Consider the following 13931-nt stretch of genomic DNA (forward strand, 5'->3'; position numbering starts at 1 on the left):
TTAAAAATGCACTACAATATTTTCTTTTGTGAGGCAAGAGACGAATAAGGCGAACTAGTTGCAATTTACAGTAGGAGCGGATGCAGAAAGCGTTGCTTTGCTGCGGTCATTTCAAGAGATCTACGAATATTGGTGGAACGGAACTATAAAATTCTTGTACATTTTGCCTGCACGCAACGAAAAAGTTGTTGGATGACTGAAGTGTAGCATTCCATTTAATAGTATATTAACGTAACATGATTGAAGTCACATACGATGCGTAAAGTGAAATTTTATTCTATACTTTCATAACTTTTAGGTAAATGTTTTTGTTAATTCCAAAGAATTCTATACACACCCATGTTAATTAACTAGCGAACCTCAGTTAACACAGTATAATTACAAAAATTGATTTATACATAGTATTATATTATTATTATTATATAAATCTAATCATAAGTGACAGCGGGAGTTTCTTTGTTTTCACTGTATTTAGGTTTACCTATATGCATAATTCATGTACACAAGTGCGAAGCCGGGGCGGGCAACTAGTATATGTTAAAATAACTAAAATTTTAATATCACATATGGCTACTTAAAGTGCTTACTGGACAATAATATATCTTCAGAAATCAGTAACCGAAATTTCTGATATGATTTATAAAACCTAAATTTTTTAGGCATACTAGCTACTACTCGCGACTTTGTCCGCGTGGAAATTATTATTATTTTATTAAACTAAAATAAATAATAAAATTTATAAAATATACTTCTTATAACATTGGCTATCTGCAAGAGAAAGTTCCATCAAAATTGGTCCAACTGTTACAGAAACTCCAAACAGAAAAAATATTCCTTTTTTGAATTACCGTATATAGTTTTATATGCATTTAGAGAAAATTGTTAATTTGAAATTGCAAAACAGACATTTAAATTATATTTATTTGTAGACATAAATTATCCACAGTTTATGTGAGAAAATTACGAAAATAATATAAATGTGAATAAATCTGTAGCTACTGTAATACGAGTATTTATTCTATCCGAACTTAAATTTAAAAAAATACGTAGAATACTTGGCGTGCGTTTTAAACGTAAACCGCGGAATTATTCAGAGTATAGTTACCAGGAAATTAATAATACCAAGGTATTATTACAAAGATACTTGAGCGCTCGAAAAATAACCGATATTGCAGTTAAATTAAAAACACCTTAAGTTTTTATACAGTAAAACACATTTACCAACATTATTGACACGTCGGTATCGCACACATCACTTCTTCTCGGACGTGACTTCATTTATAATTACTCACGTCTTTCTTGATAATGAGATTTGCATCGATCACACAAATCCATACAATTTAGTTATAACCAATAAACAAGGCATTTCATATCAGAGTCTTCCAAGGTCAAGAAACATTTTATTTGCAGATTTCTGAACATATTCCTCTCTTATTGTTATTCTAGTAATCGTACTGATATTACAAATGTGAAAGTTTGTATGTTTCTGCTCAATTACGCTGAAACAACTGAATGGAATCTAATGAATCCTTACCTGAAATTACTATCTACGAAATCTACTACAAAATGTTTAAGATAGTTTCAAATTTAGTAGTGTTTTTACAAATGAGTTGGCAATAGAAAATAACATATCGCTAATAATTTAGTTAATCGATTAAATATAGTATTTCGGTCTCTTTTTTTATGTAAAAATTAGAATGACAAGTAAGCTGACGGACGGCCTAGCTAATGGTAACCGTGATCTATACTAAATGAAGATTATTATGGACAGCATGTTATCATGTGACGCCTGTGATACCGCTCGTAAAGCGTTGCCATTCCAGTAGATTAAGATAATACATATTCTGTAATTTCACATTCTTACCCGAAATATAGCATAGAGTGACTTAGACAAAGTATAACAAGGGGTTCACAAATTTCGTGTAAAATAATAATAATTCAGTTACACATGCAGATGACTTTTTATAAAGTTTACCCCAGTAACTTATTTTAAACGATCACACAATATAAAGACATCTTACGCCCCTTAGTAGTAGTATAGTCATCTTATATCCCTTCCATAACCATAGATAAAAAATATATTTAAGGAGCACATTTTGTATAATAAAAAAAAACAACTATTAATTGGGAAAAGATTGAAAAACATTAGAATATAATATCGCCGAAATCTCTAGAATTCTGGTCTATACATTCCTATAACATTGACAGCTTTTTGGGAGTCCTTTAAAATGGCAACGTTGTTCTGTTCATGAATAAATACTACGTAAATTTAAAACACAATAGTGACCACTATTTTTGGAGGTTTGTCAGTTCTATGGTACAGACAAAAGTGCATACGAAATATACGCAACCAATATATATATTTACACATTACACAACCAAGTACCTATCAGTATACAGTAACAATATGCCTATAAATTATGGCTGGACAAGGTTAAGACTGTTATTAGACATCTATGTTACAAATGTGTGACACCGAAAACAATGTTTGTATGTAAGTACATTTTTAAAGCGAGATGTTAAGAGGCTCATTAGAATAAGAATGAGATGTCGTGACACCTATTAGGTTGTATGATTTTTAATTGATACTATTTTACGTTAAGACATTAAAAAAATGTGTAACATAGCTTAGAGACATGCTACAATTGTATGCAGATTTTACAAAGAAAATATGGTTATATAAGTTAAAAGCGATAGTTTTCCTTATTGTCTTTTCAGTAAAAAAGTGTAATAAATAGATTATTTCATTATGGGTTATATAAACTGAAAATTAAAAAAGCCATGACTCGTATATGATGATAGTATTCACATTAAAATGGTTTATTTATTTTCTAAATTAATAACACAGTTTTTTTATTATCTGCTTTCTTTGAGCAACTTTAATTCTCCAATTAAGTTACTATTTTTTAGGATCTACCTACCTGATTTTATTTTCCGTCGTAATAATACACTTGTATAATTTGGTAGAATTCTATAGAACTTATAGCTTGCCTTATATATAAAAATAATAATAATAAATGTACATGCTTTTGACACATACAAGGTATTCACATGACATTAGTACATTAGTACTCCACGTATATATTAGAAATACATACAAAATTAAGTATATAATATAGAAATATTTTATTATTACCTAAGTTTGTGTATTAAATGTTTAGAATAAATTAACAATTAATAAATTATTTACCGTGTTTTACTAAATTGTTTCTCCTAATAAAGTCACACCTACAAATTTTATATAGGTACTTATATAAGTCGACGTTTTTCACACTTTAAAGCGGTCAAGTACGAGTATTGGGTTTACACACTGATGTTACCATATTTAATTAAGTCCCGTATCAAGTCAAATAGTTACTTTACCATTAAGGTAAATAAGCAACTAGTCGTCTACCACAATAGTACATATCTTGTACACAGGGTACATACATAATAATATAGATATAAACTGAGCAACGAATTCTTTTTATGGGTAGGCCTTCGATTAATGCTACTGTTGAAACTCGCTCGATACTACCGGCAAACTATACTTACAGTATCTTCACATACACTCAATACATTTTAATCAAACTAATCACTGGATTCCAGGTACTAGAGAGTCTATAATCTTTAACTTAATATCCGGAACTCAATAAAAATGAATAAAACGAGGTAAGTTCCTTGTGATTATTTTTTATTGTGATTTTCTTAGTTTTAGATAGGGGAGGAATTATTATCTGCTATATGCTGCTAGATAACGTAACCTGAAAATATAGGCTTTTTTTGCAGCAGAGAATTCTTAGTAATGGAAACTAAAGGCTCTAGTGTCAGCAATGTACCATCTCAGGTCAAGAAGGTTTCCACGCTGTCCCTCTTGAAAACCGTGGTTAATTACTGGAGAATTCGTCATGATGTGCTAATTGACCTGATTTCGATGCCCATCATATCAGCTCTTAATGTTAGCACAGCGGCAACAGGTGGAAACATCGAGAGACGTTTAATTATAATATATATAATAAATACCTTTATTTGTTATAAAATTAATCGTGTTAGGACCCACTTAATATTTATAATAAAAAAATTATCTTCAGATATCAAATGTATTATTAATTTTTTCTAGAAAAGGGTTCTCTAAAGATCAATCATTTTTCTATGGAACCCCAATAAAAATAGGTTTTTTTCGTTAATTACCTATTCTTTTTTCTTGTTTGGTTTCTATGATATTTGCACAAGAAATTCTGGTTTCAAATCCAGTCAATTTGTCTGTTTTTATATTCAGTACATTGATTGAAGGTTATTGAAAATATAATTGCTTCTTGCGTCTTCTCTCGCACGATTCCACTCTGCTGTTCCCTTGGATAATAATAATATAATAAGATAAACCTATTTCTACGTATTACTTATTTTATAGATTGTTTAGATATCCCTTAACTTATGCTATTCTCAGTAGACGTTCTTCTATTTTTTTATTCTTTTACTAATAAGTACGTGTGGTAAGTACATAAAAATTAGGGTGAATACATCATTTTATTCTTTAAAAAATTAATAATACATTAATGTATTACCAAGATAGTAAACTTCAACCTCATAATTACAAATCGGTATTCGCATATGTTTAATACTAGTATTGTTTTATCTTAATGTACCAGTAACAATTCGCTGTAGGAGTAAAGTATATCACGTAAACATTTATACAAAAAGATTAAACGAAAATCCGTCTTTTGTCTATCAAAAGTTAGTTAGTTAAAAAAGTACGTCAATCAGGAGATATCGATTCGTATAGAATTTCGAATATCTAAATATTTGATCATTATTATTATTATTATTGTCTAATCGGCAATAATTCATATTACTATTACTATAACTTATTTATAGCATATTTCATCAAGTTACTGGTACACTTATACGCAATAAGTATTCTTAACCGACTTACGCGTAGCAGAAGTGTTCTATGTTTTCAACATCTTTGCCCAAGCCGTTATGAAATGCAGCAAGGCTGAACTAGCAATGTTTACGTAATATTATTTAGTTTGTTAATAATATTAAATAAAATACTATTTATAGGGACAAGAGACAGGAAGGGAGTGTTAGATTATTTCCTTGGTACCAAATTTGGTTATTTATTGGCAAAGCAATTGTCGATTTTAATTGCCAGTTGGTTGTTATGAGTCAATTAAAACTATTTGTAAATATAATATAAAATTTTCTTTAATTCTATTTTGATGGGACCGATTTTCATGTGACTATCTAGATCATTTACGACTTATTGAACATTTATTGAACTATTATTTATTATTTTCTAAAGTAGCAGTATTATTAATTGAAATGATTATTTAATTTAAATACATTTAAACAAGCCAACAATTAAACAATTCCTGCAAGAGCACTATTTTTACCTTTTAAAGTAGAGAATCTCAAACATGTTTTAATTTTACTGTTTATTTACGCAAACAAGAATGAACATAAATTTATTTGGACAGTTCAACCTTTAAAGGTCTTAAATAAATAAGGACCATGATTGTATGAAGGTCGTACGCTAAACATCCGCGGACTTTGGCTATCCAAACTTCCTTGTGTACAGAGGACAAGCAAGTTTTTCCAAACTAATCTGACCATAGATAGCCTTACAGCTTCACCGAATATAAAGAAGCGCAGATGGCACTCCAATTCTATGAAAGAAGTTAAGGATTTTGTTTATGTAGGATTATTAAATAGTATTAAAGACTGTGCTAACATTAAATGCTGATAGGATAGCTGAGAAGGACGATTGTAATCCTTGGGGGAGGGTCAGTCCTCCAGTCGCAGTCCCCACTGGAAAAACTGTGGTTCATTTCTAGAGAATACGTTACGATGGGTTACGTGACTTCATAATTAATTTAATAGACACTATTACTAATAAACGATACTACAAACTTACACAACTGTCATTAGTTCCATACTTCTATATTCATAAATTGATATTTATAATATAGAAGTATCGATTTCTGATTATAGAAGTATCGAACTAAAATACCTCAAAATTATTAAAATACTTATTTATGAAGTTGGATGCAAATATTCATTTTTAATTTATGCATAGGAATACGACATTTAGCCGCTTAATAACCTATACGTTAAAAATTAAGCACCAATAATTTTTTTAACCACTGTCCGGTTTATCAGTACAAGATACCTACAAAACGAATTATACGAAGACTTATATATACATATTGTGTTTTAAATTAAGAACACACAAATTTGTTAATGAAATTAATGCAATTGTTATTTTAATTATGAGAATCCATTGCATTTTAAGGGGTACGACCTTGTCACACATGAGACGTTGGAAAGAGACGGGTGTACAGAGTTACAGACGGAGAAAGTAAGGTTGTATAAAACTGGGTTACAATCTTGTGTGTTTTCTATTTAAAGTGTGCCCGAAACCGGCATCAAATTACAGCGGCTTTACAGTGAACTGAGACGAAACCGAAACCGCAACCACCATAATGTTTTCATGTACGTAATATAATAAAATGTATAAGTATATTAATTTAGAGCAAGCTTTTGTATTAATTCATTTAAAAACAACATTCTACCTTCTTGGTGAAGTGGTATAACAAACTACCACACCATTCGATGATCGTGGGAACGATTCCTATACAATACATTTATTAATAAGCACGTAAGTGACGGTCTCGGCGGTCAAGCGGTTTAGCACACCGCCTTACTGCCAATGGTCGCCGGTTCAATTCTTCGCACGGTACGAACATTTGTATTCATAAGTATGATTACTATGTATTTAATATATTATGATTATAAAAAAATGACAGATATTCCTAACAATAGCAGCCATACCACTAATTTGCTTAGTTGGAGACTAAATATGTTATATCCTTGTGTATATATTTATTAATATAATCCTAAGGTGCAATGATTATTATAAATTTGGTGTTTATTTGAATTAGGCAAAGATATAGAACATTACGTAATCTGTGATAAAACTCTACCAAAAGCTAAATGGTATCACATTTTTTCTACATTCAATTCATTTCCAGTTAATAATAAAAATCAATTAAACAAATAATTGATTACAGGAAAATATAACTTAATGTGAATTAAAGTATAATTAATTAATTATAATTAGGACCGAATCAGTAAGTACATTCAATTATTACAGTACTATTATTACAATAGAATATTACAAAATTATAACTACAATCTATGATCATATATTGACTGATGAGTATCATGGAGGTGTTAAAAGCAAGTAGGTATGTATATAAATGTTCATATATAGCATACATACCCAAAGTAATAGTAGTACTAAAAAAGTATTGTAATGAAAATCAAACCGAATGATTTGAAACAATGTTAACTTCAATTTGTACTTCAGAAGTAGTAAAATATATTTCACAACGTTTAAAATTACTGAGTGTGATTTTCATTCGAATTTATATTTGTCAACTAATACCTTCTCAATTACACGGATTTAGAAAGAGAATCGTTTGTTTTTCCATAAGCCTAAACTTCACGAAGATTTTCACATCCGTTTGTTAATATTTATGTACTATTTATGTATGTCTATTGATTCTTATAGTAAATATTATTAGAAAAATATTTTAATATCTCCCATTTTTCGTACACGTACATATGTATGACTATTCTAGTTAATACACTATCATATAATATTTTTTAGGTTTGCTGGAAGAAATCTCTTTTTAGAGATAAGGCCGCCCTGGTACATTACATCTATTGTATCACAATTTTTTTTCCTATGTGTGTGTACAATAAAGAATATTGTTTTTTAAGTTAAAATAAGCAACTGAGTATATATTTCACAAATCTAAATACTTATAGATACCTATTAATTATACATAAAAAAAATTGTGATATTGACGAGTTGTTGATAACTCACGTTCATTATTTTTTTAAGTCACATAAATACGTTAAGTAGTAAATGGGTTGGGTTCATAATTATGTAGGTATAAATCTAAAAAAATATTTTTTAACATACTGCGAGATAATAATAACATAACTAGACTTAGAAGACTTTGCGAACTCAACATTATAATAAGCAGTTAAAGAAAAATGTTTACTTTTTAGTTGGTGTCGAAACCAGAATACCTTGTTGCTAAAGAGTGCTCAAAAAGTACTTATATCCATTTCACACTGTCGCGTACAGCAAGCTACTACGAAACGCAATACCGGTGTTTTGTAATTGAAGCAAACACCACACATCCATGCTTTTTCTCAGTATAACTACTTTAACTGCATATTCGATCATTCTATCCTTGGTTAAGACAGCCACACTATTCACTCTCAACTCAATATGTACTTAGTAATTAATAATAACCCGATAATTCATTTTAAATTCACAACGCCATCTAGACTCGAACTCAGCATAGTTTGTGTTATGTGTTTATGTGCAAACCTCGAGACGATTTTGAGGGGTGGCTACATACAAACTTTTAATAAAGCATGTTCGTCAAATTTGGTATCCAAATGTGTTAACTACTAAATCATTAGAATTGTCTCAATGATGATTACTTAACTGACAGAATAATAAGGATATGGTCTTGGAGCTTGAAGGTAACATGAATAAAAGCTTGTTTTAAATAGTTTTTTAAATATATGTATTCAAATACATTTTATTGAGTACTTGAAGAAGGTCATATAACGCTAACATAAAGTTATCATTGGTGGTGGTTTAGTGAGAAAACACCACTCCAGTATGTAAATAAGTTGTTCACGTTATTAACTAATTATTTTTTTATTATTTTTGTTTTTTGTTTTATCCTCTAAAACAAAAAAATAATGAAAATGAAGATGAGAACGAACTAGGTTAATGGCTAGTATAACTATATATTACACTAGCCACTAGCCTAGTTCGTTCTCATAATAAAATATATCTTCACGTCATTTCTTTATAACCCGTCCATCCATTTAACCGTAAAGTGGCAACAAACTGACAAATATACTTTTGCATTTATAATATTAATATGGACATACAATAATTATTATAATGAAGAGTTTGTCAAAAAAACTCACTTTAACCGCGATTAGAATAAGTATGGGAATCATTTTTGGCAAATCAGAAAATTGGTTCAGAAATAGTGATGATATAACTTACACTCAAAACCCGATTTAATATAATATACTCGTTTTGTAGTCGATTAAAAATAACAAGCGAATGGAAATCTCGTTTTGGACAAAAACGAAAATGAAAGTAATGAGTGCTCGTTAAACTCTTTTGTACGATAACCTGCAAGATCATTTTACTTACAGGTGTTTTATTCGTGTATTTTTTAATTTTTTCACCGATTCGATTAATAGTTTTAATAGGATTAGTAGTTTTTATAGGTACTGATAGGATAATAGAAATATTTATCCCTATATCCATGAATAATAATATTTAATGATACATAATTTTTAGATTTTATATTCAATAAATTTTATTACTGTTCATTTCCGCATGCACACAATACATTAATTGAGGGAATATTAATAGCATTTAAATGGTTATTTATTACAAATTATAATTTACATCATCGCAAAAACACATCTGAATACAATTTGCTATACCTGCATATTTCTTATTCTTGTCACGATACAGGTACATATTTCCATAATTTATTATATTACTCGAGCAGAATATTATAGGTTTAAAGGGTAATTATAATATTTTATTAATTGTATATTCAATACTAATATTATAAACTCTGTCGTACTGTATGTTACCTTTTCACAATTAAATTGCTGAACGGTTCATAATTTTTGACAAATAAAAGTTGGCTGTATCACATGTAAGGTTAAAGGAAATTTCTTTTCTAAAAAAAGCAGACAGGAGTTGCGGATGACAGCTAGTAATACTACATATTCGCTTAGCTTACACAGACAATATTTATCCAGCAAAACTGTAAAGACCAGCTAACCGGTCACATCATTAAAATATTAGATAAAAAATTAAAAAAAAAACAACTTCTATCTACCCAATCTTCTATGACATTTGTTTAAAACACACAAACAAATGTCATAGAAATTTGAAAAGTTCTAGTTGTGTACGCACTCACTCTTATCTCTGTTGTCGATCGTTGAAGTGCGGTAGTTTTCGAACAGAGAGTATGTATATTTCTATTACCTTTATTCTAAGTTAGCGAAATTAAATAAAGCTTTGATTCGTAGATATAATTATACAAATAAATTCGGTACGATTAATGTGGTGAATAAAATAGTTGCGATTTACATTTTAGTATGCGATTAATATTTTCATATGAAATGTTAATCGCCTATTTTACATATGTGCTAACTAATCAATATATAAGCCCTGGTTAAGGTTATCCTTATCTCATGATATAATAAGAATTATATACCTAATTTCACATTCATTTACACCATTAAAAGTCGAATGCGTAAAGCTAATGTTTATAATAAAGTTTAAAAAAATTACTTACACCACTTTCTGAGGAATGCGCTTGTGAGTTTAGCACACAATTTATCCCGGCCCTGCATATTGAACTGTCAAAATTCACGTACAAATAAACACAACTACACACGACTTATAACATCACAAACACAACACGATACACTAATACGTATCCATTTAAAAAAAAACGTTCGCGGCAACACAGGGGCTCTCTCCGCGGTGTCTGCTCGTCAACTGGTGATACGATGCGCTTGTTGAATTCAAATTATGCGCGCGCGCACCTGCAACAGACAGAAAAATATTATTCCAACATAAATCGATTTGAAAATTAACGATCGACGATGTCGTACAGTTCGTGGAACTATTATATTGTATGTTAATAAATACTCGGATAATATCTTAGCAATGTTTGTAAAAACCTCCTGTTGTAAACATTAATATCACATACATATTATGAACATCCATATCCTGTCCTTGTTCATTTGTTTGCGTCTTAATTTTTCTAAAGTACGATATTTTCACGTTCTTTAGACCTTTTTAGATAGAACTTTTGCAAGGCTGTACCTTAGAAACTAAATATTATTTTCATGTATAGACTGTTATCATCTACTGTTATCAGGGTGAAGTCGAAACGGTCTGCAAATGCAGTTCCCATAAATGCGTTTGCAATAATTCCTTGTTTGTTTTATTACGTCTCAGCAGGAGGGCCTTTGTATGAAGGAGGTATACAAAAAAATTAAATCCTACCATTATCTTAAGCTTTGATTGAATGCAAAAAAATGATTTCGAAGTTATTTTTAAGCGGCATCGATACGTATGTCTGCGTATTTGCTAAGCTACATCTTCGTTACAGAGTATTTTGAATATACAAATAAACAAGTTCTAATCAAAAGTTAATATTATCTATGTCTTTTTTTTACCATACAAATATAAACTGATAAATTATGGGTAAATAGAAGTCTAAGAGGTTTTATAATTATAATATCGACTATTCATGTTTATAAGCTTTCATCTTAAAAGGTGGTTTTTAAAAGAAATAATAAATGTTGTCTGGCATGATTGGAGGTCTTCTTCAACATTTCTACAGCCGTACCTACAAGTAACTTGTGTTTGCGTATAAACACTGCAATAATAAGAATGAGTACAAGGACGCGAAGGTTCGATTATAACCGAGTTTACCAAAATTATAATTCGAGGTTACCTAGTGCCTAGTTGCGTAACTAGAGGTTGGATGACTGGAGCTGTTGCTCCACCATCGACATCAACGGTTATTTCCTTTCCTTCGCATATCCGATTCCATAAGTACCAGCAAACCAAAAATATCAGTTCTAAATAAAACACAATTTTGCAGTTGAAATCAAACAGGGCTCTAAGCAAACTGGCATTGAAGTGAAGAAGTAAAATTATAAAAAATAGTAGCGAATCGTAAACAAAGAGAAAAAATCATAGAGCTACGTAAAAGAGTGATTCAGAGGGTAGCAAAAGAAAATAGTGTCTATATTCAGTTGTATTGTAAGAATACAAATTGTAATATAATAAATAATAAAAATAAGAAAATAGGATAAGTTACTAAATGTAAGTTGTAAAATAAATAGGTATATATGTAGTAAAGAAACAAACTTCAAATTCCTTTTTGTACACTTGTATATTCGAAGATACTAAACGGATATAATTTGATAATTTTATATATAAATCTGTTGAATCGATATAAAATATTTTTGTGTTAATTCGTAAAATTGTTAGAAGAATGTCCTTGAATGCATTTTTGCCACTCGATATTACAGGTCGATACTTGCAGATACCTTAAAGCAGAGTCTTCCTCCAATTTGGACAAGTGGCTCCTTTGTAAGGTGAAAAGTTCAATGAACCTGATCGTTATCTGATTATTGGTGATTATAAAGCCGTTGTAGTATTTTTATTATAGTGTGCAAATATCCAGAATAAATTTGTGACATGCTTTTGGTTGTCTTGAAACTGCTACCTTAAAGCATATAGTAATAATAATAATACTCCTGCACAAGTCACACGACGCCATCTATAGATAGTTCCACCTTGAAACCCTTGTTTTATGGGTACTAGACAACTGATATAAATACTTAGATATGTTTCTTTTGAACATACATACATAATATAGATAGAAAACTCCCAGACCGATACAAACAATCATACACATGAATTCAAATGTTTGTGTGGTGCAAGGAATCGAACTCACGACCATCGGAAGTAAAGCGTTGTGCTGACCGCTAGACCACTGAGGCCGATAAATATAATATCAATATGTACATATTAAAGCGTGTTTTAAAAAGGCATTTCCCATCTTTTTTTCAATTCCTAGCAAAGTAACAGGTAACCGCTAATAGGTATTACAATTATGAAAATGCAATATTTTAATTGCACCAATAAACTAGAAAGATAGCAATAATCCTTGACATTAGCCGGTTACTGTGGACTTTGGTACGGCGATTACGTACAGCAACTGGTCGTAAGTATGTCGTTACGGACCGTTTATGAAATACGTGACAGTTTAGAGGGGATTGTGAATGGTGAGGGGAGATTCCATGATGAATCACCACGACTATCAGGTGAACCAGGCAATAATTTCACTGGAAAGCAAAAGTAGCAAGTAAAATTATATTACTAAGTATTTTTTCCTATTAATTTCAGGCTACTAATGACCCATATTTTAAATACGTCAAAAACTAACATAGATATGTAATAAAAATATAAAGAAATATATCAACAATCTGCCATGGTAGCGCCGAACTCATGATCGAAGGGGGTGGCCCTTCGACCAGTAGTCCTCTTACATGACGGTGAGCAGAATGTTGATTGAGACCCGAGTCACAATCACCTTGAAACTCGCTTTGTGACACGACTCCAGCTGTGTAACCCTCAATATCAGGGTAGTTCTGGTCTGTATGTAGTGAACAATATCCCGCTCATAATGTCTTTATATGCTGAATGGCTGCGATAGTAAGAGACTGTACTCCTTCTTTCTTTTTATCAATTATAGACCATAAATTATCAACATTTAGTTCAATTGTTAATAAAAGAAAAGCACATCAATTAGGTTATTTTCTGTTTTATTTCATAATAAGGGATTTTATTGAAACGGCACTATCAACGAAGGAAGTTATGCTGAATTACATCAAATAACTTTACCATCTGTTTTTTTATGTCGTGTCCTTAGTAATGCCATTTGAGCCTGATCATTAGCCTGTCGCATTAATGTTGAAACTTTATTAAGTACCTAGCAAACAATAACTAACGATAATTACATGCAATTGTAATGATGTCGTCATTAGAATTATATAATTATGCAATATTAAAATTGCTATCCAACAGGGTGTAGAAAAGCCATTAGTAGGGTTCAGTAGCCTTGTCAATGAGGACAGCAACAAATTATATAGGAAGTTATTACAATCTTTACGAACTATAAAACAATAGTCTCTCTTACATTAATTAGTACTAATAATAATAATAACCAAAGACAATTTACACAGTGCCATCAAATACCAAGCTAAGTAGAGTTTGGGTTTTAGTCCTAATA

At 30.4% G+C, this 13931-nt stretch overlaps 1 protein-coding gene across 1 annotated transcript in view; it reads right to left on the reverse strand.

The window, feature by feature from the left end:
* LOC131854200 (scavenger receptor class B member 1) overlaps positions 1-13931 on the reverse strand; it is a 90525-nt gene that overhangs the window by 37906 nt on the left and 38688 nt on the right. Inside the window, exon 2 of the mRNA XM_059205332.1 lies at positions 10410-10662. Within this exon, the coding sequence (XP_059061315.1) occupies positions 10410-10467 (58 nt within the window). The 5' untranslated portion in view covers positions 10468-10662. The remainder of the gene's footprint in view (positions 1-10409; positions 10663-13931) is intronic.

Source organism: Achroia grisella, unplaced genomic scaffold (genome assembly GCF_030625045.1).
Source record: "Achroia grisella isolate CSIRO2021 unplaced genomic scaffold, CSIRO_AGI_Agris_v1 utg1186, whole genome shotgun sequence".
Taxonomy (NCBI): Eukaryota; Metazoa; Arthropoda; class Insecta; order Lepidoptera; family Pyralidae; genus Achroia; species Achroia grisella.